The following is a 24,471-nucleotide window of genomic DNA, read 5'->3' on the forward strand; positions in this document are numbered from 1 at the left end:
TCATAGTAAATATTGATTTATATCTTCACCTCCATGCGTACACTTATTTTCGAACTGTCATTAGTATTGGACTCATAAAAGATAAACTGGAATGCATATTAGACGGTATCTGGTAGTCACAATACCGCTGTACTATTACTCACCGTTTTCGAAGTCTCTTCTCTTCGTTCTCGCAAAATCGAGATCCCTTATATGTGGCAATTTAAAAGCAGATTGAGTCAGTTGAGTGTTCACTTTGCCAGCGAGAAGATGTCGCCAATTCCTACGATCATTGGATTGTATCTTTCGCTCTTCATCCTGAGCAATGTGGATGCATACAGCACAAAATGTAGTCCCGTCTTCGGAGTTGTAAGTCTTGTGTAGATACCAGATACCAGATACCTATTAATGAATTTACTAAATTCCAGTGTTACATGCACACGGATTGCTGCAGTGGCAGATGCTTAACTTACGGCTCATATTGTGGCTATCCGGCGCACCGTCTTACAACAACTTATTTGAGTCCTAACGAATTCGCCAGTATCAAGAAAAAAACAGCAAAATCAATCAATGACGAGGTGAAAGTTTTCGGCCTACCTAGTGAGTCAGAACCATCGAATGATGTTTTTGATGTTGATTCAAACCCGCATTCAGCCGTAAAATGCTACAATGTTGGTGAACCCGTAAGTTTACCTCTTTATCAATTTGGGAAACTTTCTCCTCCAATTTGTACGTGTTTTTCAGTGCTCCCGGGCTGAAGAATGCTGTAACTTACGATGTCACACTTATATGCACAGATGTGTCACCTGAAGTAATTCATGGCAATGACACACAGCTAATTACCAAAATATTTCAGATTCGTCAAGGGCGCGGCCCTTTATATTTTCATTGACAATAATAGCATCATTCTCAAATAAATGGGGCACAACAGCCCGTTCACTAAGTCAAATAAAAGGATGTAACCATGCTGAAAACTTATAAATAGTTATAAAGATATTTTATCACAATAAATAAATAAAGCACACTACTTCATCGTTTTGGTTAATCATGAATTGTCAACGAGCGCTTTACAATAGATTTCTAAAGTGCGGGTTTTTTGATGATGGTGAAAATTCCCTGTATTCAAATGAAGTGATAAATGTGTGTATTTCCAGTATCATTACAATAAGTAATGTGTAAGTTGTGGTGAAAATCTTCAGAATTTTCTACGCTCTTTGATGCCAAAGCTGTTTTTAAAATAACAAGATAGGCTCTAGATTACATTTATATTTCTAAAATATTTAAACAAAGCCTATCCTGTATATAGGTTTTAAGACTAAACAAACTGTTTATTTATTTAAAGCAATACATATTTATTGAGCAATGAGAACACCATGAAAGCATCACAGGAGTGGGGAACACTTAAAGTAACCTTAACCCACTTAAATCCAGAACAAGTAATTCAGAGGGCACACCTCACTGGTACTTAAACGCTGATTGTTCAGATAGGTCATGTTGTTCAACCCATATCTCGTTCTATATCTGCTATTTGTATCGTTTCTGATGCGTTGACATTAAATATTGACGTCGGCAATACCCAATTATCTCGGGCGTCTTGACACAAATGTAACCCGACTTCTTGACTTGGGCAAACAAAGGGACATGTCCAACAATTCCAATTGATAATTGCGGCTGGGTCGGTCAGGCCATAATTGTGGAGTTTAAAAGCCAAGCTCCTGCCAACTGTGATACTTAGTTCAGTTTGAGTTAGAAGTCGATTTGAAGTGATGATGCTCGCCATATTAATGGTCCTCTTAGTGTTTGCTGTAAGCGCTATTCAAGCTTTTAAATACCCCTTTCTCCATTGTTTTATTTATTTAGTCGCAAATAGGGGCTCTGCCCGCTGGCAAGGACTCATCTGCGAAGGATACGAAGTTGCCACTGATATCCAAGCCGCCGCTGCAGCAGCAGCTGAATCCGCTCAACCAGGACGAGGTCACCATGTTCACCAACATGTTCCTCAGCCTGTTCCGCGGAGTAGCCGACTATCGAAACATGGTGGCCGCCGAATCAGTCCAGAGTGTTTGGCAGAGTCCGCCAGTTGTTGACTTTAGCCACCGGCTCTTTGCCAGCTAGAAACTTTGTCATTCAATCCGAAACTGTTTTGGCCAAACAAACTGTAATTACATTGCCGATAACAATGCTCTGTTTTTTAATTACTGGCGGAGGAATGGTATAAAAGAGTTCTGCAACACGAACAGTATTTGAATTACAACATGAAGCTCAGTGCTGCACTCATTATTGTCATTCGGATGTTTTGGGGCATGGCCATCGCTTTTCCCATTCATCAGTTCGAACGACACATACCCTATGGCATGGATGACTTTTATCCATTTATTGCCAGAAATTCCTCCGATGTGCTGCCGTTGTCTACAAATCTAACGCAAGTAATTAGCAGAGATGTATTTAAATTGAAATGTTTCTTGTACCATCAAGTATTTATGCCACTAGATAGAACGACTGCGATGGGCCGATAAGTGTGTGCAGTTTAGAAATAAGTGCACATTAGCAGAGCACTGTTGCAGTTTAAGATGCCTGAAACGTTATCATCGATGCACCACATAGCTGTTTACAAATGATTTCACCCTAAAAGTATCTTATTTAAATAAAAAATCTTTTAACTAGATGAGCGTGCCTCTCTCTGTTCACTTTGCTAATAAAATTAAACCGTAGCTCGTTTCATATTCATCGCCAACTGAAACTTAAAAACAACACTTATCTTTTAACTTTGCGAGTATGAAGATGTTGATTGCGCGACTGGCGTTTTTAATCTGCATTCTGGGCTGTGTGGCTGGACTCCAGAAACTGGACTCCACTGCCAGTTCCACGAATACTGTCAGGTCTTGTCAGCCAAGTGGAGGATATGTAAGTCCCTCATATGTAATAAGCCATTTAAATTATGTATATTTGAATTATAGTGTCGGTTGCATGTGGATTGCTGTTCGGGAATGTGCATTCAGGTGTCAGCAGAGTGTCGTTAGAAGAAATCGGCCACCTAATGTTTGGAGTTTGTTATAATAAAACATACATAAATAATTATCTGCTTGTGGGTACTTAAAATGTAATGTTTAATGTTTAATACCACTTTCTACCTAACAATTTCTACAAAAAGTGGAAAGGCTCTACCAAGATTTAATAAGCACTTCATCGAATTATTCAGAACGTCGCCAAACAATAGTACTTATCTATTACCTGATCTTAACTGATTGCATATGTTGAAAATGTAAGGCAAAATCATCAGTTTAGTTATACCCGTTACTCGTAAAGTAAAAGGGTATACTAGATTCGGTGAAAAGTATGTAACTGTATGAAGTGTATATATTCTTGATCAGGATCAAAAGCCGAGTCAAAAAAGTGTGCCAAGTCTTAAGTTCTAAACTCCATAACTCAACTTATCCCTATCGGATGTTGAAGTGGCATACCTCTAAATGTTTCTGGCGCAATTCTCTAAACATCTGCATTCAAATTTAAAAATTTATTTTTTTTAATTATTTTTGTCATTTTTCTGATGTATGATGTTGAAGAAATTAAAAATAATGAAGAAATGCCCCAAGGCTGAAGTTCTAAACTCCATAACTCAACTTATATTAATCGGATTTTGAAGTGGCATACCTCTAAATGTTTCTGGCGCAATTCTCTAAGCATCTGCATTCAAATTTAAAAATTTATTTTTTTTTAATTTTTTTGTCATTTTTTCATGTGATGATGTTGAAGAAATTCCAAAAAATTAAAAAATGTCCCAAGGCTGAAGTTCTAAACTCCATAACTCAACTTATATTAATCGGATTTTGAAGTGGCATACCTCAAAATGTTTCTGGAGCAATTCTCTAAACAACTGCATTCAAATTTAAAAATTTATTTTTTTTAATATTTTTGTCATTTTTCTGATGTATGATGTTGAAGAAATTAAAAATAATGAAGAAATGCCCCAAGGCTGAAGTTCTAAACTCCATAACTCAACTTATATTAATCGGATTTTGAAGTGGCATACCTCTAAATGTTTCTGGCGCAATTCTCTAAGCATCTGCATTCAAATTTAAAAATTTATTTTTTTTTAATTTTTTTGTCATTTTTTCATGTGATGATGTTGGAGAAATTCCAAAAAATTAAAAAATGTCCCAAAGCCGAAGTTCTAAGCTCCATAACTCAACTAATCTTAATCGGATTTGGAAGTGGCATACCTCTAAATGTTTCTGGAGCAATTCTCTAAACAACTGCATTCAAATTTAAAAATTTATTTTTTTTAATATTTTTGTCATTTTTCTGATGTATGATGTTGAAGAAATTAAAAATAATGAAGAAATGCCCCAAGGCTGAAGTTCTAAACTCCATAACTCAACTTATATTAATCGGATTTTGAAGTGGCATACCTCTAAATGTTTCTGGCGCAATTCTCTAAACATCTGCATTCAAATTTAAAAATTTATTTTTTTTTAATTATTTTTGTCATTTTTCTGATGTATGATGTTGAAGAAATTAAAAATAATGAAGAAATGCCCCAAGGCTGAAGTTCTAAACTCCATAACTTAACTTATCCTAATCGGATTTTGAAGTGGCATACCTCTAAATGTCTCTGGCGCAATTCTCTAAACATCTGCATTCAAATTAAGAAATTTATTTTTTTTAAATTTTTTTAATGTATGATAAATTTTTGTAAATTATTTTTTTGCAATTATACCCGTTACTCGTAGAGTAAATAGGTATACTACATTTTTTGAATAGTATGTAACAGGCCGAAGGAATCGTTTCCAATTTCTACTGATAGTCGGGGAACTCGACTATAGCATTCTATCTTGTTTTAATTGTGGAAACGTGATGATGTTGATTGCCCGACTTGGATTCCTGTTGTGTTCATTGGGCTATATAACTGCGATATGTCGTCCATTGGGTCACAATATATTAGATGCCAATGCCATTTCCTACATGATATTTTAGTCCCAGTGTAAGTCGCATGAGGATTGCTGTTCGACGATGTGCCTGACCCACCTGGGCCAATGTTCCCCCAAAAGGGGAGATCAGTGGTAATTAGTGATCAGTGGCAGCCGGTCTTGAGCCACTATTCAGAAACCTATGTTCCATCGCCTCGTATTGCCAGCTCATCCTCTTTCATCAGTTTAGACACCCATTCGACTGGCAATAATAATAAAGCAGTGCCGCATCAACCGACAGTGTGAAGTGAAGTGTTTGGCTGCTCACAATCAACTTATGTGTGCGGCTGCTTGTGTTTGTCAGCGTTTACGCTTACCAGCAAACAATATTTCCGCCCACAAACACAGCGAGACATTTGAGCATTGAGCAGACAATGCGACAAAGCGGCATCAATGCGATTTTTCCCACTCATAGACATTTGCATTGACACACGATTGCGATGGGCTGTTATAGTATAGTTTGCATGGTGTGGGATTGATGGTGAATGGGGAACCGAGTGTCTCCGAGTGATCCTTTCCCCTTTCAGTGCACACAAAGCGCACACAATGAGTTTAGACAGCGATTGTTTGGCTTTCTTGGCGCGTGTTAGCCGCTTCCTTTGTTGTTGTCACGCCCCGACTTTCCATACACATATACATAGGTACGAGTGCTGCAGTTGTATCAACAATGGCCGAAAAGACCCATTAAAATATGGCCAACTGAAACTGGTATATACTTTTATGGTCGCCCCAGCCCCCAAGAGTATGCTACATAAAACTGCAGCATAGGTGACCCTTTTCACGCGTTTCTAAACGACCATTAACCGCAATCTGCCGATTTTATGTCTTTCTCCCCGCCGAAAAATTGATTATTTTTGCAAACTTATTGTGTAGTTTGTTGGCGCACGTGCCAAAGCCGCCAGGATCTACATGGAAATCGCATTCATAGTTGAGTGTTTCTGGCTGCATCGAATATTTATACAAGGAATTTCTTTTGGTTTTTCGTTTCTTGCTTTTTGCATTTGAAATCCCATGTTTCCCAGCATGCGGTTATTATTTGGCACTTACTGGTGCTGCCGAGTGCTGTTTCCCTTACCCCTCGCAAAGGAAGACATCAAGAACTGCGGAACCGGAAGATATTCAGGGCATGCAGCCCCCCAAAAGTGGGGTTGTTTCCCCAGCACCCCTGCTCCAGCGATAAGAGATGCCAGCTTGATGAAGTTTTTGGCGGCAATTCCTGGCAGGAAATCACTTTTGGTCCCGCAAAAAGAACCAATGTAAGATGAAAATCGATTGCTTTTGGCCATCAGCGAATTCCATATGCAGATTCATTGACCTAAAAGTATGCAACTCCAAAGAAAAGCAGCCAATTCATCACACACCTTTCATTTGCAGCGACGCGCGTCTTTAAGGCCAACTTTCCTTTAATGGCTTATGCCATTGAATTGCGTAATGTATGCAGCTGTGTTAAACTTTTACATTGCACGTGTCGGCAGACACTTAAATGTCGAATGAATAATTCCGCCTGCCACCATCAGTCGGCAAAGTTTTATTGCTCTTGCCACACGAGCGAGTGGCAGGCACTGAGTGCTAAGAAAAACACAGAGCAGGTGCCGCAGGATTGCCAAATAACTTAAAGCAATTCGCATTCTGCCAGCTGCTTAATTGGAGTTCACAGCAAACTAAATGATGCCCAGAACCTTCTTACCGGAAGCTCCTTGCCTGGAGTGCATTGCACTGGTTCGCCATCTAGAAGGATACGTGGCGTATACGTGATGCGGACAGTGGCCAACTGACTGACTAAGCAGGCAGGCCGACTTATCAGTAACGACCTTTCTGCGGGCTCTTATACATAAATACCTACTCCCTGGGAGTGGAAGGTTTATCAAAACGAAACATAAAATATTCAAAAAGTTCGTACTTCAAGCACCCGACTAAATACTCTTAAAATATCTTAAAGGGAAAAGACCGCTTCCTGTGAAGATATAAATGCTTCATAAAATTATGAAAATTTTCCTACACCATTATTCGAAGGTACACCAAATAATAATTAATAAAAATATACTTATGGTGTTAAACTCTCGAATAACCAATTTCTTTGGCAAACGACAGCATCCAGTGTCTTGACTTCCCCATTAGGGAAGTATTTGCAGCTTGAAAAGGATTTCTTTTTTGTAGGCAGCACATATGTTTATATTTGCATTTGTGGCTGAGGCACAAAAAACGGGGATTTCCAACGCGATGGTGTGTGTTTTGTGAGTCTGGCCGGGGCCATGAAATTGATTTTAAATGCGGAGCTGACTGAGCCATGGCATACAGTGTGTCAAAGGACAGGGCAAACAGTCGGCAGCGACGATGATGATTATGATGATACCCGCGCCGTTGAGCCACCGATGTCGTTATCCTCGGATGAAACCGCACGTATGACAAGTCGTTAGTGCCGACTTAACTGGCAAAAGGAAAAGCCACATGAGCAGCAACAGCGGCAGCAGCAGCAGCAAATCAAAGCGAGTGTCCATCAACATTATGAGACTCTCGCCAGAATCCGCAGACTGGGCGGGAAAATGGAAAAGCGGAAAAGCGGAAAAGCGGGGAAGCGGAGAAGCGGAGAAGTGTCAACGCTTGTCAGGACGGCCATGACCAAACGGAGCCTGTTTGTGAGCAGCGGGCAAAACTCATTATATTTCTGCACGCCGCTCCCCTCGCCTCGTTCATTTTGTATTTGATATTTTTTATTTTTTCCAATTGAAAGCGCCGGCCCTTTAATGTTTGTTTCAGTTTCAGTTGCTGCTACTCTTTTAATCGCAAGCACGCACACACACACTCGTAATACAAAAGGAACTGTATGCCACTGTCAGGCAAACGCTTTGATGTGTCAAGCGTTCGATGTGAAGGCGGCGGGCGGAGGAACGAAATTAATAACAGGGGATGCGAAATTTGCATTCAAAGGCGGCCCACTGACAATGTAATCGGAGTATCACGGAACTGACCCCGGCTTTAAGGCGACCTTTGGACGACTTTGGAGGCGGAGTGCGAGTTCCTCGCCGAGAAAATTTGCATTTATCGACAGGAGGTGAGCGGCGGTAAAGTCTCATTAAAATGTAATTGCCCATTAAAAGAGCGACCAGGCGGCTTGACTCCGCGATTTGTCCACTTTGCTGTTTTGGGTGTATCGGATTTTGTTTCAGTATCCGGCTGCTCTTTGTTTCGAGTTGTTGCCCCGTTAATTGAATTGGCAAAATGACAAGCAAAACGATTTCTTTTGTATGCCCACGGGCAGCTGGCGATGTCCACTTGGGCACTCGTTACGCATACGCTCCGTGTGCCACACAAAACATGCCCCGTGGCAGTGACCGCACATCGAAACGAAGCAGCCACTCAACGGGCACATGGAGAAAAATTTCCAGCAAAATATCATTATTTCACTATTAAAATGCTTGAATGTTTCTAAATAAGCTTATTAATTGCACCACAAAACTAAGTAGTCGACAAAATTTTGTAAGTACAATTACTTTTCGCTGCACTTTCACACTTCATGCTGTGTGACATGCCCACTTTCTGTCCATTCAAATCGTCATTGTCAGCAGTTTCATTACTCATCGAGAAGTTTGCTCTTCGTTGTCAACATTTTTCTTCTGTTTTTATTTTAGTTTTGTGCTTTTGCCTTCTGGGAGTCGGTAAGGCGTGACCCCACAAGCAAAACAAAAAATGCCAAACACAAGTTTCCTTTTTAGTAGTAGTACCCGTAGCTTCGCTCTTTCATTTCCATTTCACCTCGATGGTCTGATTCGATGTTTGCCGGCTTGACAGTTTGTTTGGCCCACTTCCAGCTGCTAATTGTCCGGAGAATGGCAACTGAAAGCGGCAAGAAACAAAGTTTCATAGAAGAATTGATCTCCCAAGCTAGGAAGAACTCCCAGTACTCTGCCAAAAGTTCCTTTAAGATGCAGTTAAATACATTGACATTTCCACTTGGCTTACTTTCAACAATTACGTCTAAGGGATGCTAACTCTTTACACTGACCGCACTGACACTGGCAGTGTAAATATTTAAACCTAATTATACACGCAGAGTGCCCCAATCATTTTTCTGTGTTGTTCGAGGAGACGCCACAAACGGCGGCAACAGCGGAACTCAGTATGGTGTAAAAGGATTTCCTTGTACAAAACGTAAGCCTAGCCATTGCATATTAAACGTGCACACACATTCTCATTCACAAAGTGCCACAAAAGCCAAGTTAAGTCCTTTAGAGAAGCATTGCGCATACGCAATGTGGGCATTCGGGTGTCGGAGTGCGAGCTGCTGACTGTTTTAATGAAATTATCTGTTACACATTGGCCGGCAAACCCATTCTGTTTTCAGTTATTAATTCAATTTTTGCCAGCAGCAACTCAATTTTGGTACCACTTTTGTGGCTTCAGTTGACGGTCATTCTGGCGACTTGCCGTAGACAAAGTTAGCTAAAAAGTTATCCCTTGCCCGAAAAGCTCTTACCTCCTACCTATGCGATTTAGCCGTGCGAGTATGTTGGCGATTTGTTTGCATTCCACTGTCAGCACTTATCGCAGATGCAGTTGCAACTCCGGGTTGCCACGCAACGGCAGCCAATTAACTACGAATCCCGGACAGAAAGGCAACTCAGCCGAGGTCCTGACCGCGTGTGTGCTTTTGGCTGGCTGCCAGTTCTAATTACCCTTCCGAGTTGTCTGATTTCCAAGTGATTTTTTAATTAACTAAGCTGCAAACCGCTGCCAAAGGTGCGCAAACACAAGGAGCGAGGACACAGCTCGATTTCAGCTGCAAATTGGGAGTGACATTTGCCTAATCTCAGTCGGGCAGGGATTTCCACATGGTAAGAACAGAGTTCGTTATGCAGGTCAAGCTTTTCCGTTTGGAATTATTACTCTTAAAGGTTAGAAATACTCGTGCAAATATGCAACTGCCAAGATAGAAATCAATACAAATATAGCCAACAATTTCCAATACCACCATTTCGACCATATTTCTGACGGATACTTTTAGAGCCCCAACTAGAGTTCGCTAAATATCCCACTTTCATTTGAATGGAACCACAACCGCAGTGAGCGCCATGAAAATGCAAATTGCTCGCACTCACGTGCGGCATTTGAAATGATGCGAAACATTTGAGGGGAAATGATTTAGGCCCGTTGAAGCTCTGCGGTTGGGCATTTTCGAAGTGATTATCATAATCAACCATAAATGATCAAGTAATTCAATTCATGTGGGTATATGAGGGTGTACCAGCCCCATTGCAAATTGAATTCTATTTTATTTTTCCGCTTTCGAAAGCGACATCATTAATCACGCTGCGAACGGACATCATTCATTGTTGGCCAGAGATAACTGTCAAAAACTTTAATTATATTTTCAGCATGACAAGGACAAGGACAAGGACGACGGATAGGATGTGCCTGCCTTAGGCAGACAAGTTGGCCAACAGCAAATTACGAGTACGTGCCGCAGGCGCCAATGAGAAGGAATAAAAAACGGAGCAGCCCGTTGGCGAAAACTGGAAACTGGAAACCCAGTACATGGATTTGCACTGATTTGGCATGGCTTTTCTTCGGCTGCCTGGCCAGCTGAAATATTATGCTCGGGTCCTGCACTGACAGGCCCAACCAGTTGCTGCACTTCAATAAAATCAAATTGCCATTCAATTTGGACTGTCAGTGGCGCCCACCTATGCTCATGGGCGAGTGGCCATTGTTATTTTTATTTCTGCAAATTGAAAGCACTCCGCTTAATCCCGACGCCTCGAAGGGCAGCTGGAAAACCAATCACCACTGAACATCAATTAAAAAAAGCAAGAAAAAGAATGGGTTGTGGAAATAAAAAGCGTACAATCTACGGGGACTTACTTCAGCCCATCGGTGCACCCTCGAAAAGGAAACTTTCCGGTGCCCCTTAACTTCCTTAAACTACTGAAATTTGCCGGAATATGAGTTTGCACGGTGAAGAATTTTTTCTCTTTACGCAGAATATATATTGGAAAGGATAAGGGTGATTAAAGTGACTAGTGAGTCTGATTCAAAACTCCTATACAAGTTACTTTTCTTGGCACTTCAGCATTTTATTCCTCGGTGCTCTAAGCATATATGTCCGGTGTATATCGGAGTGCTAAGTGAGTACCACGTCCGGGAGCATATCAATAAAAATCAATTTAATCGAGATTAAGTCTGCACGAGAGAGCCAAGCTGGCATTGATTGCATTTTAAGTTGCCGGGCGTGTTTATCGCGGAAATCGCGTTCGGCTAACGAGCCTAACGAAGTTTTCAATGTAATTCAATTGCATGGGGAAACAATGGCGATGCCATCATCGCCATAATTGGCCCGTCAATCTCGTGAGCTTCATTAGCTGTAACGGCTTAATGCGCACCAACCGGGCGTATGCGTAATTTTTGACACTGTCGCTGGAAGAGGCGACAAACAGGGCAATTCAATTAGCAAAGTGAACTACAGCGATGGCCAAAATTTGGGTGGCCAAGCGGGCAGCAGGACAAGTCCCTATGGTCGATGGTCCAGTGTCCGATTCTCTATGCTCAATGGTCAGGTTCATGGTCAAAGACATCAGGTGAGATGGGCAGGTGTGTGGGGCAGCAGCAGCTGGCACGTTGATTGAATTGCCAAGTTTGTTCGATGCGCGACAAATTCAATTCGTTGGCACCAACACACACACACACACACACACACACACACACACTGACTGCCATTGGCAGGATCTAGCAACAGGCTGCAGGCATTTGGGAGGTCCTTCTATTCGGCTTTCACGGGGCAAAGGATGTTGCATCAGGCAGGTGCGAGTGTGCCGGTTAATTGCTTTGGAAATTGCATGTGACGAAACATATGGTTTATGTAAGAAGGATGTGGCCGTGACACGGCGCTATCTGCCTGGCTAATTGGATTATGGATAAGCCAATTTGAGCATGGGCTCGACCCTGCAACAGCTTCAGAGCCAAAAGTGCATCGCAAGAACTTAAATCGGAGAGATTTTGGACAAATGAAAAAATATATAATAACAAGCTTGGTGTTGGCAGCAAAATAAATTACATATAATTATCGTTATTTGCAATTTCAATTATATATTCAAATCACATATTCGCATATTCGCCAACCCAATTATTAGCTATTATCGAATGTCTGAGCCTTCCAATAATAGAAACATTTATTGAATTAAATACGATCCTAACGTATACTCCCAATTTAATGAAATTCTAGCAGCTGGCTACATTCAAACAAATATTGGTTATGCAATGTTGATTCCGAACAAAGAAACTCTGACATTTTATAAACAATGGTCGTTTGAGCTCTCAAATGCTTGCCTTTGGCCATCCCAAAATAATTGCTAGGACATTTAATCTAAATCGAATTCATAAATCTGTGAGAGAAAAATACAATCTAATTCTTTTTGCATATATTGTAAGATTCTAATCCAGCTCCCGGGAGATGCAAGGAAAAATGTCTCCTCTTGGGCAGACCATATATCATCTGGCCAACTTTCATTCATTCAGTCAGCAGTGGGCCAACGGCAATAGCCCTATGTTTGTTTATGCCTCGTTAAACTTTTCAGCCACACGCATAAAACATAAAGCGCTTTGCAGGGCAGATCAATGCCTTATGTGCATAGTCGGGTGGTTCTGGGTGTTATGGGTGGATGTGGGTGGGCATGGGTGGTCATGGGTGGTCATGGGTGGTTGTGGGTGGTTGTGGGTGGCCAAGGGTGGTTATGGTGGATGGGCTTACTCTGAAATTGAATTATGGAACACACACGAATAGCATGTAGGTATAGAGGCGACATATCGAGCGAGACGCCATGAAATACAATATCTGAATCTGAAGTCAGAAGAACTGCATGGCGCGATTTCGATGGCTTCGTCGTTTTAGACTGCTAACGGTGGCATTGCTATCGGTGCTCTCGAGCTCCCAACTCCCCTCACCCCCTTCCCACCCCTTCCCGTCGGAATCAAGCTCACCCCCATATCACGCCACCACCCCCCCTCCCCTATTCATCCATCGAATGCAAAACGGCAGCCTCACAAGCCGGGGCAGCCACATTGTTCGACTCTTTCATTTTCAGCTTCACATTTCTCCATCTGCCCCCCAACCTATCGCCATCAATCCGCCTACCACCCACCGGTGCTGCCACGCCCCCTCGAGCCACCTTCGCCCCTAGCCGGGTTTGTTGTTATTGTAAATTATGGCCGCAGCCGCAGAAAAATAACAGCAAATAAAAAAGAAGCGGAGACTAGGGAAATACGAAGGGATGTGCCTAGGCAGTGAAAAAAATCTGCAATTGCGGTGCTATATAAACTACTTTGTAGTTAAATATAAAGCAAATGGTACCCTTTTAGATAATTGCGGGCTATTATAGTCTTCATTCGCTTGAAAAAATATGTAAATGGTAACATGAGATTGAAAATCTGTTAAGAAATGTCTGTCTGCAATTAAGCAAAGGCAGTTGGAAAAAAACTTCATTTTGGCTGCCTTAGAAACTAAAGCTAAAATTTAAGTATTAGCAACCTTGTAGTTACAAGTTGCAACAGATCCTAAGCCACTTAGGCCTTCAGTATCTTCAGCATTATACTGTTAGCTGCAGCCTAAACACATCTCATGATTTTCTCAGTGTATAATAGAGATGAGAAAGGCGGTCGAACGCGAGGGGAAATGGGACCAACAACCTGTGTAGGAATCCTGCGCCTGGCATCCATCGGTTTATTGTTTCTGTTTCATTCCATTTTATTGTCGTATGTCATACAATGGCGTAACATTTACATTTCCCATTAAACTTTCCGCTATCAGTTGCCGCTGATGCTATTTTTGTTGCTGCGCTGGTAATGCTGAATGTTGTGCAATAAATTTAAAACAAAAATATAAATGTCTGCCCGAAGAAATTGCGAAAGTTCCTGCTGCATATTTTGGCTCACCTAGACGGCGAAAAGTAAGCAATTCGCTGAACAAAAAAATCAACGGAAAACATAAGGTCTAAGCACTCGAAACAATATTTTTTTTCCGCTTGACAAAGGGCCTGAGAAATGGAATATTGATTCAAATGCCAGAAGCACAGGTAAGAGTGAAAGGGGCGTGAGGAGGGCGAGGGGGAGGGGGAGGATAGTGGTATTTCTGAGATGCAACAATTTGTCATTGAAATGCAAGCGCAGCGAAAAACTAACCGAAAAATAGTTAAACAGCTGCCGACGACACAGGAAGAAAAATAAGGACGAGCGACGAAGGACGAAGGACGATGGCTAAAAACTGAACCCGAAGCTGGCGAGCCGAAGTGCGAATATCGTATGCGGGATTCGCACGACCAACAGTTGCTCCGCCTTGGCCGCGTGTCTGTGGGGCTCCTGGCCATGTTGCTCCTGCTTTTGGCCTCCATAATAGACACCGTCAGCCGCCGCAGTGTCACAGTCCATGCTCGTCCTTTGGGCTGCCAAGTCGCGTTCTCAGTCGCTCGCTGGCCGCTAGCAAATCGGTGACAAAACGCGGTTTCGAGTGCAGTACCACAAACAATAAATCAAATATCAAACTAATTTCAGAAGGTGTTTGCGGTAAATTACCAAGTTAAAGTTCAAGTTGAATGCAGGTGTTCAGGGTCAACTGTTGCTGTTGCAGCTAGCTGCCAGTTGAGGAAATTCAGTGCATGTAAGTCGATTGCAATTGAGATTTATTGTCCATTGAGCAGGCACACCACACACACACACACACACGCACACACTGAGAACAACTCAGGTGACAGCAGAGACTGCGGCGCACACCTGCCGAGATTGCGCCATCAATCCTGGCTATCAATTAGATCAATCATACGCCTCGTGCGCCCTGCAGCCATGTGAAGTGCCGTGTATCGATTGGGAGTATGTGGAATATTGATTGGCGAAAATAAACACTCACCTGCCTACCCAGACAGTTGGTCCGCGTGGAGGCAAATACACACAATGTGCTAAAAATAATTGCCAACCACCGGCCAGCTGACTGACTGAAAGAACGGCGACGGAACCCCTTCCAATCGAGCTTAAGGTCCCGGGATTAGGGGCCTGCAGGCGAGCTGGAAACTCATTCTTACCTGGCGGAAGCTAAATTCACTTACAGATCAAGGACATTCGACAAAGAGACTTCCAGTGAAACTTGCTTGCCTGACTAGCCAATCATTATTTAATGCCCCATATATGCGCTGCAGTTCTAGGAATTACTGGCCTATTTGCGGCAGTTCCTTCACCTTTTTCACGAGGACGGTAAAGGCTTCCGGTTCAATTATTCAAACTGTAATCACTTTACCTCCGTGGATAAAGTACAAAAGGGCAGAACGTTTCTAAGTCCCTATTATGCAATCAAGAAATTATTTCAAAATTTATAAATTTGATTGCCACATGCTGCGTGACTAGCCTTTTCTTTTGTGCTCATACATCAAATATCAAATATTCTAACATCAAAGTGTATTCTATTTAGTATTACTTATGATGGAAAGGACTTACAGATTATACTGATGTTCTGAATTTTGCATTATTTTAAAAGTATACTTTTAGCACTTGAAGATGTTTTCTTTTCTCGATTCCATATTAAAATATATAAAATATTTACAATCGCATTTAACATGTGAGCAAGAAGTGGCTCTCGTTTTATTTATCAAGCCTCAACAACAAAATACTTGCCAAAATGGTTTCATAAATAATTAAACTATTTGAAGGAAACCATACCTAAGACACACACGAAGCTGTCGAAAAAAATCCAATAACCATATGCAATATGTGGTGTGGCACATGTTGGCCCAAAGCTGAACTAAAAACTTTTCACCAACTATCGGTGGAGCAGGAAGCCGGAGGAGCCCTCCCACCTGTGGGTCATCCTGCAGCAGCCAATAAGCTCCGCCCTCCGGACTTTCACTTCCGATTTGGCCACTCGATGTCCAGCTGCGTCCACGCTTAAGCCAAGTCAGGACGGCCCGGCTGTGTGGCGGACATGTGCCTGACACTCGTCAATGTCAGCTGGATATGGGATGCCATCGGGCGGAGGCGGCGGAGGATGCGAACGCCCCCTCTTTGCCAACTAATCCCGATGAATCCCGATCAAAAGCGAAAATCAAGACGCAACTGAAACTGATTGCTGTGCATAGCTGGAATTTGCTTTAAAGGCATGTCGAGCGGCCGAATGGAGAGAGGAAAATCGATGTGCCCTCCGGCGGCATTTGAAGGCGGCCTATAATGGGCGCTGGGCGTGTCAGTGCCCCACCCCCTCCCAAACACACACACTTAAATTACAACTTCACACACTTGTAACGAATAATAAAAGCGCAGAAAAAAGGGAGAGTGCAAAAGGAAAAATCAAATAGCGACGAGGCCAAGTCCCCCAACATTTCCCTTTTGGCGGGCGGACCTCGTCATCGCCATCGTCATCATTTCAGGCGCTACGTTGCACACAGAGAAAAAAATCCCATACATTTGGCAAATAAAATGTAAGAAATGTCAAGTCCTGCTTATAAAACTTGGTTCGAAAGCTAGATTGTTTCAGATTTTATTCCAGTAGTATAACTTATTACAATTATGTATTACTGGAACTAGTTTAGTATATGAAGCTTAAAATTATAATATTAATTCGCATATATTTCAAATATTACATACAGTGTTAAAAACATATGATGTTTCAGTCCTCGACATCAAGCTCTTTGTTTTTTCTTGTTCTTCAGCATTGCGCTTAAGGAAATCCCCTTCTCTGTGTTTTCTGTGTTCTGTTCCTGTTAATTTTTTTGGTTATTTTTTGTGCGCTGTTTCTGGGCAGCGCCTACATTTCTGTGCAAGCAGCGGGCGGCGGCGCTTTACAGTCCCCAGCGGCCTGATTAAATTCGTATCCCCCCACCGGACCGCCAACCGCCACTGAGCTCGGGAAATACTCCCACCCAAACGGGACACAGGACACAGGACGCAGGACGACGAGCGGCAGGATAAGGCGCTGCATGCGTTTGGTGAGACGCGCAAATGATGAAATAAATGAAACTAATCCAAGAGAAAGCCCAAATGGCACAATATTTACATTGCCAACCGCACTTGCCACAGCACAGTGCGTCGAGACATACGCAAAAAGGCATAAACTTTGCTGAATTCTCGGAGAAAAAATAATGCTCATATTTGATGATTTTATTATTATTGTTAAAGAACCACCAATGGGTAGCGCACTCTTAAAACGAGCCATCAACTTTATGTCACATGAAGAAGTATTCGAAGTGCTGTATTCTTATTTCCGAAAGTGCCATTCAACCCATTAGCCCAGTGTGCAGAGTTGCGGCTGAAGTCCTTACTGGACTTGCCCACATTTTTGTATCCAGCCACCCGACGGTGTGATAAACATCTTTGCCAAGTAAGCAACAATTTTTATGCCCCAAATTGGGTTCCTTTGGCCGCTTCTGCTTTCCCGGTGGCCAGGATGCCAGGATGCCAGGATGCCAGGATGGCTCGTGGTGTCGCTTTTGGTAGTGCTACTGTCGACGGTGGTGGTGGTTATGGTGGTGGTGGTGGTGCTGGTGGTGCTGGTGGTGCTGCCATGTCGATGGTTGATTGGATGACGAGGCGGCTCAGCGCGTGCAGGCAAATATTTTTAATGATTTTCTCTTGGGCTGGCAAAAAGGCTTCACTTCACTTCACTCCGCTCCAGTTCAGTTCGGTTCGGTTCGATCTGGGGGCGTTCAATTCTGTTATGTGTCTGAGTTTCGTTTTACGCCCCAGTTAGTGCGAAACTAATTATACTTAGGACGCAGGACGACGGTGAAAGATGGTTTGCTTGCCAAGGTCAGTCATTTTTAGCTCAGTATTAAAAATAATCTTGAAGATGTTTTCATATTTTTAGCAGACACAAAGAAGCACCTTACAGAATTACAGACTATGCTTAAAAATAATTATTGAGTAAATGTCACCGTTGGCGACTGTAATTGTATCATTCTTTGACTACTTACCATTTCCATGAATAAATTATTAAGTGTAACCTCACAATCGCAAGTGAATATTTGATGAGTGAGTTCCACATTACCAAAAATGTTTCAACTAATTCCCAAACTTACCATTCCCTCGATTTCTAAGTCCTGTTGAAGTGAGTTGCCAACGTAGTTGAACATATTTAATACCTCTATGCGCGTGTTTTCACCTGTGAATTCTTATCACGTGCACTCACATGTGACTGAGCTCCATTCTGTTATCTGTCAATGTTTGTTGCTCGGCGGCTGTTTCGTTTTCCGTTTCTGTTGCTTTTCCTCGACCTTTTGCCATTTCGGTAGCTGCTAATGCAAAATTATGGGCTTCAGCTCAAACACGCTCCTGCGTTTCCGTTTCCGGCGGAGTTGTTGCTGATTCACATGAGTGTTTTGGTCTTGGTCCTTGGCTAAAACTGGGCGTAACCCTTTCAAGACGCCCACATTTCAGCTTAGACTGATGGATGGATGGATGGATGTGTTTTTTGCGCACGCATAGTGTTGCTCTGGGATTTTAGGCGGTTTGGTGTTGCAGATAAGGCTGTTGTGCCACGCCCCTTCACACTAATGGAGTCTGCTTGACGGCGAGCAAATCACGAAGCGAGTTAATCACGTTAAAGAAATAATTTACCTATGCAATTCTAGCTTCCCTTTAAAGATGGATATTTTAATTTAAATTTCTTTTACTCCCTGCATACCGCGCAATCCATCCCCTAGGCACAAAGAAACTACTAAACTAAATGAACTCCAGAACTTGTTGGCCAGCAAGTGGAAACCGCATTCAGGAACCCGGGAGTTCGGGCTCCAAAATAACCAACACTTGGCCAGCCAATTAGGCCAACTCAAGTGGTCAGTCCATGTGGACTCTGGCCCGTGCTCGTCCTTTTCTCCACAATCCTCTTAAGCCGGAGCAACAGCTGCGGCCTACTACTGCCCGAGTATATGCCTCCACCTCTTGAAAAACCCTTTCGCAGGCAATTAAAAAACAGTTTTCCCTTGCTCTTGCCCCTTCCCCTTCCCCTTCCCCTTCGCATTCGCTGTTGCTTAGCAGTGAGTTGGGGAAAGCATAACTTATTAATTAAGAACATTGAGGGAATTCCAATGCAAATGCAGGCATAATTAAATTTTTGAGCGCAAAATGATTAGGCAGGCACATTAAATTCTCAGCTAATTGTTAATGAAAATCCAATAAAGTGCTGGAGACGAAGTTGCGAGTCTGGGCAATGCAGCCTTTTAATTTGCTTATTAAATCCACCGACACACGCACCACAATTTACTGCTGACAGTTTCAATTCACAAATTACAACCTCAAAGAGCAATTACCAACACGCGTCCAAACATCCATAAATGTGTATGTATGTATCTGGAAGCCCAACTGGGAGACAACAACGAAATCCAATTTGAGCTCTGGCCCCAGCTCCCAGCCGCAGAAACCCAAAGCACGCCTCAAAACCAGCTTCGATGCCGCAACTCAGACGCAGGCGGAGGATCTGGGGCGCCGGATGAAGACGAGAACGCTTCTGCTACTGAGGTTGCAAGGGGGCAGCAACCACAAAACTGCCCATGACGGTGTCCAAGGTCCTGGATCCCACATCCCACATCCCACATCCCATGTCCCATATCCCAGGGCCCCTGCCGCATCCTGTGGCTGGCTGGCCGGCGGACAAGGGCAAGCCGATTATCTTTTCATGCAACATTTGTAAATCTAAAAAGTTAAATGACACTAATCTAAATTCCACAACAACGAAAACGACGACTTATGCCCCGAAAACTGTTTCGACGAGTCATGTACGTATGTATATGGGCCCAGGACGAGCCCTCTAAAATATTGCAGCCTAAGCGCAAATATCCTTGCGCGTGTGTGAGTGTGTGTGCCTGTGTATTTGGGAGCTGCAAACATTAATCTGGTATCTTATGATGTTGTCCTTTTGGGCCCGGCATTCAACCGAGCTCGTCGACTTTGACAGTCAATTGGATGAAATTTGCATAAAACGATTCAAGTCAATTTGCATTTGTTGCGAAAAGAATTGATCGGTTTTGCGGATATGCAGAGATGATTGCGTTTTAAAACTTCTAAAGGTATTCAGGGATAGTAAAAGACTAGAAAACTAACAATAAAAATTATTAAACACATTGTAACAAGTCGTAAATTTGTTACTTCTGTTTCTGTTACTTGAACACCTTGTCGTATGAGTAATTTTGAAGAGAACTGTTTGTTGGTCTAAAAATATAGGATATAATAATTATTTAAAGGCTGAATTGTAGGTATAAAATGAGCCCCTTTTTCAGCTCAGATAAAATGCTAAGAGCATTTCCAAATCGTTTTGATCTCCATGGGACCTGCTACTTGTTTAGCATTCTGCGTGTTTTCCGTTTTTAAAACATTTTCCCATTGTGGCTGCTGCTCCTGTTGTTGCGCCTGCCTTGGATGGCCAACACACACATACACGCTTATATACATGAAGCGGAGTTTATCTCAAGAATGTAGATTGCCTGTAAAATATTTAATTACACTCTGCGGCACGGCCACACAGAAAGCACGTATACGCCATGTGTGACACTAAATGAGTGAGCAAGTGTGCGTGTGTGAGTAGCCCTTTTGGCAGCCTGCTGTGGGTGTGTGCGATGGTGTGCGATGGTGTGCGGTGGTGTGCGTGTGTGGAAACATGGCAATTGCCAAGTGCTGACGTTGAGTGCGCTACACACGAGTGACACTTGTATACATCTCTGCAAGTGTTGATGTGTCTATGCCATGCCTTTTACATGTGTATATACTGGACTGTGGGTGTGTGTGTGTGTGTGGCTGTCTGCGGCCTTTGCTCAGTTTACTCTGTTATTTATTTGCCCCACAGATGGCGCCATGCCTGTCAAATAGTTGAGCTCTCCCGAATTTTTAATCAACTTCTTTGCCACTTTTTGCATATGAAATAGGTGCCAATCTGGGCTCCGTTTTCCGTTTTCCTACTTCCTCGCTTTCCTCCCACTTTGCCTTGTTATTTTCTGGTCGGCCGTTTCCCTTTTGGCCTAGTCATTCATTAATGGCTGTGCCACGTAAAGTGGCAAAATGCTAATTATGTTTATTGAGCAGCGCGCAAAGTCAAATAATTCTAAAGAGCCCTCAAAAAAAACAGAAAAATTATATAAATATTTACACAGGAAAAAAATAGCCTGGCAATGGTATAAATGCAAATTTTTTTCGTTTTCTTTCGAAATCGATCGTATTTTTTACAATACATATGTTGCGTTGAAACTTAAACAATTCTTTTAAATTTAACTTTGTGGTGATACTTTTCTGCCTGCGCAGATATGTGTGTGCTTACTTTGTATATGTTTATGTTTGTGTTGGCCTCCTCGCAATTCCCCCCACAAAGGACCCCGGAACGAAAACACCTTGGGGAGACAGGACAACAACAAAAGCAAATCGGCTTTGACCTTTAATGAGCAGGCAGGCGAATGCGGACGCGTGTCGCTGGCCGCATAAAAGTTTTGCATTTGATTTGCGCCAAGGTCGCTTTATAAATAAGCACCCGACCGCAGCCCTCGAACCCATAACCCATAACCCATAACCCATCGCACCACCAGGACACACCGGCAGACATCCTGTCGATCGGAGCATGACATCCAGCTCAACGCGGTTCGGCTCAGCACGGCTTGGTCAGCAGTTGGCTAGCCATTTGGCCATAACCTTGAGCACGCCCAGCAGTTGGAGCTGCACAGCCCCATCCGCGTTTCCACCGCCAACCACGGATATCCTTGGGTGTGCCCAGTGGCGTGCCTTGAGGCGCTAAATGAAAGCCCGACACACTAGGCAAAAAACTTTAAAAAAATAACAAGGTTAAAGACTGAAATGGTAGACTGAATACTTGAAAATATACATTCCTATTCAAAGCGCACTGCCAAAATTATAAATTCAGAACCATTTCTCTCAGTGCGCTTCCGTCAAATCCTAAGAAAGCCCATCATTAAAAGCGACATTTGTTTTTGGCTTTTGCGGCATTAGAAAGCTGTTGCGATTACCAAACTCAAATGGGCCGCATTGTGTATTCACGCACCTATAAAAAAGGAACCTTAGACCGCATTCGATGTGTTTAATTAATGATTAGCCGCGGCTTAATTAGAATGCCAGCGATTGCGGCTGACAACTGAGCGATGCTGGTGGCGCCGCCTGATGAGTTGGCAAGTCGAGCCTGAAATTGCCTGCGGCTGGCTGAGTTGAGATGAGGGCGAGATTAATTTAACAAGTACAGGCAATTTCACTTCGCAAATTGCATTTTATTTCCAGAGCGGTGCCACGTGGCGGATGAGTTATATGGCCAGCTAATTGCAGGCCCCACTCAAGCAGTCAGTGAGTGACGGGCTGTGTAATTACACAGCATTTGCTCAGGTGTTTTCAGCTGCAACTGGCCAGCCAGCCAGCCAGCCAGGCAGCCAGCCAGCCACTCGAACAGTGTAAGCCCAGTTAAGGGCTTTTGTTATCTGCCTCTCACTATCTCACGGGCTGCACCTGCTCGCAATGACCTCAGCCAAATATCAACTGCCCTTTCAGAGGGTATATTTAGATTTCGGGACAAAGAAGGTGCCATTAGGGGGCTTAGGACTGGAGTAAAATTAGATGATTCACTATATTTGCTGGGGTTGCAGGACAAAGAAAGCCTCCTTAAAATGCATGGGATACATTTTGTATTCAAAAGGTAAGAGCTATAGTTTCCATTACGAAGTAATTGTGATAAACACTACAATAGGCTTTAATTTTAAATCGCATAAAGTCAGTTTCAACATTGTTAAATTTTCAGGAGAAACTTAAAAAAAAACAAAAACATCAGAGTATTCGACACTGCGTTTTTTTTGTTCTATATATTTTTATTCTATTCCCGTGCTTGCGTGCTGCAAGCAATTTTCATGTTGGCCAAACAAACACTAACGGCTGGAATTGATTATATACTCTTCATAATTTATGCTTATTAAAGCCCTTTATGCCAATCAACGCCACTCCTCTTTCTAGCCCGCTGTTGTTGTTTCCGATTGATAATTTTAATTAAGTTTCATGTGTGATTCGTTTTCCTGTGCGACGAAAAAGTTAATAGGAAAATTGAGGAAAAAGCGCGAGTGTGATAAAACAAAAAAAAAGGGCAAAGGCAAATGAACTGGGTGTAAAACTGTGGCCAAAGCTGCGGCCTGGCGTTCGGTCTTTCATTTTACCAATTAAGTGGCAGAGCAACCGACAGTGTCCTTCAACCACAACGTCAACGGCTTACCAATAATTTATTAATTCAATTCTCCATTTGGGCACTCGATGTGCCTGGCTCTGTATTTGGCAGGCTGCGCTCAAACAGCTGTAAATCGAGAAATTGAAATGCAATTAAATGCACATTCGGATGCGGTCATACGCACTGTTGCCCCGCAGAGGAAACCCGGCTCGATGTAACATTTAAATGGAAATGAATCCAAGTGCCTGCCGCCTACCGTCTGGCTGCCAAAGGCATTAAGTCAGACCAGTCGTGCATGATTTCATTCAGCTGGTGGAGCATTTGAACAGAGGAGCATCCATTCACCCAGCCAGATTCCCATTGACATCTGTCCGAGTGTGGCTAAGTAAATGGCTTAAAGCCTTCGGGCTGAATGCAAAACTACGGCTAACACCGAGAGTGTTGCCTCGGCTAAGGCAGAACGTGTCAATGAGTTTTTGAGCCCGCATCTCGCATCTCGTTGTCTCGGTCTTAGCCCTTTTGGTATTATTACTTTGGCAACAACTCGACTCGACATGTTGCAGGCTCATCAGCATCGCAGGCAAACAGTCGGGCAAACAGACAAAGGATTTTAGCCAGGATAAGAGCCGTGTGGCTCGCAAGCAAAACACAAGCATACAAGCATTCAAACAACCAAACGGCAAAACAGCAAAACCGAGCATGGAGCACATAGAACGGATTATTTGTTTTCGGCAGCTTTTGTTTGTCTCATGTAACATCTCTCTCGACTGCTTTCATTTCACACAGCTCTGGAAAAAGTAATATGTGTTATTCGAGCTGGATACTATGGAAAAGTAACATATCTGGGGAAAATTACCTCACAAAGGTAAGACATATTTGTCAATTTTGAGGTGATGAAATAATAGGTATTAGCCCTGAAATTGAAGCCTTTTTAAAAGGTTTTGTGGTTTCTTTAAGATTCTTTTAAAATGTTTGAAGCAGAAGTACTAATATTTCGACAGCAGCTGTATGCCGTTCTGTATCTTATTTTTTGTGTATCTGCAGTAGGTTGTGGCACTTCATTCGACTGCCTGGCTGGGAATTCATCCAGTGGTATCCTTTGTCCGGTGCCTCAAGAGCCAAAATGGCCAGCCAGAAGTCAAGCGATATTAACTCATTTCATGCGCACAGGCAAAGGCCGTAATAAATATCTGCCTTCGCACAGCTGGCCTAGTTGGAGAGGCAATAAATCCTGCAACTGGCCATGTAAATTAACCGCCATCGAAACTTATGAAATGTGCGGCATTCGGCATGAGCCATCACCATCACCATCAACATCAGCATTGCCATCATCATCGCCATCACCATCATTATCATAGCTGGCAAATG

The 24,471-nt window shown here is 42.8% G+C and overlaps 5 protein-coding genes across 5 annotated transcripts in view; all 5 read left to right on the top strand.

Moving 5' to 3' along the window:
* The first annotated feature begins 163 nt into the window (after positions 1-163).
* LOC6552940 lies at positions 164-1,006 on the top strand. Its single transcript, XM_001980981.3, has 3 exons — positions 164-348; positions 408-662; positions 724-1,006. The coding sequence occupies exons 1-3, from the start codon at positions 193-195 to the stop codon at positions 787-789; spliced, it is 477 nt and encodes a 158-aa protein (XP_001981017.3). The 5' UTR covers positions 164-192; the 3' UTR covers positions 790-1,006.
* Positions 1,007-2,234: 1,228 nt separating this feature from the next.
* On the top strand, positions 2,235-2,648 carry LOC26526692. Its single transcript, XM_015155025.2, has 2 exons — positions 2,235-2,405; positions 2,470-2,648. The coding sequence occupies exons 1-2, from the start codon at positions 2,235-2,237 to the stop codon at positions 2,581-2,583; spliced, it is 285 nt and encodes a 94-aa protein (XP_015010511.1). The 3' UTR covers positions 2,584-2,648.
* A 94-nt stretch (positions 2,649-2,742) lies between these two features.
* Positions 2,743-3,057, top strand: LOC26526313 (conotoxin ArMKLT2-0112). Its single transcript, XM_015154984.2, has 2 exons — positions 2,743-2,883; positions 2,937-3,057. Exons 1-2 carry the CDS (start codon positions 2,755-2,757, stop codon positions 2,997-2,999), a joined length of 192 nt encoding a protein of 63 aa, XP_015010470.1. The 5' UTR covers positions 2,743-2,754; the 3' UTR covers positions 3,000-3,057.
* A 1,779-nt stretch (positions 3,058-4,836) lies between these two features.
* On the top strand, positions 4,837-5,043 carry LOC26525994. Its single transcript, XM_015154951.2, is given in 1 exon segment — positions 4,837-5,043. A coding segment is annotated over 1 exon segment (207 nt).
* Positions 5,044-14,308: 9,265 nt separating this feature from the next.
* The window catches only part of LOC6552939, a 29,733-nt gene continuing 19,570 nt past the window's right edge, over positions 14,309-24,471 (top strand). Inside the window, exon 1 of the mRNA XM_001980980.3 lies at positions 14,309-14,589. The gene's annotated coding sequence lies outside the window, so the exon portion shown is untranslated. The remainder of the gene's footprint in view (positions 14,590-24,471) is intronic.

This window comes from Drosophila erecta, unplaced genomic scaffold, assembly GCF_003286155.1.
Source record: "Drosophila erecta strain 14021-0224.00,06,07 unplaced genomic scaffold, DereRS2 tig00000000-arrow-pilon, whole genome shotgun sequence".
Taxonomy (NCBI): domain Eukaryota; kingdom Metazoa; phylum Arthropoda; class Insecta; order Diptera; family Drosophilidae; genus Drosophila; species Drosophila erecta.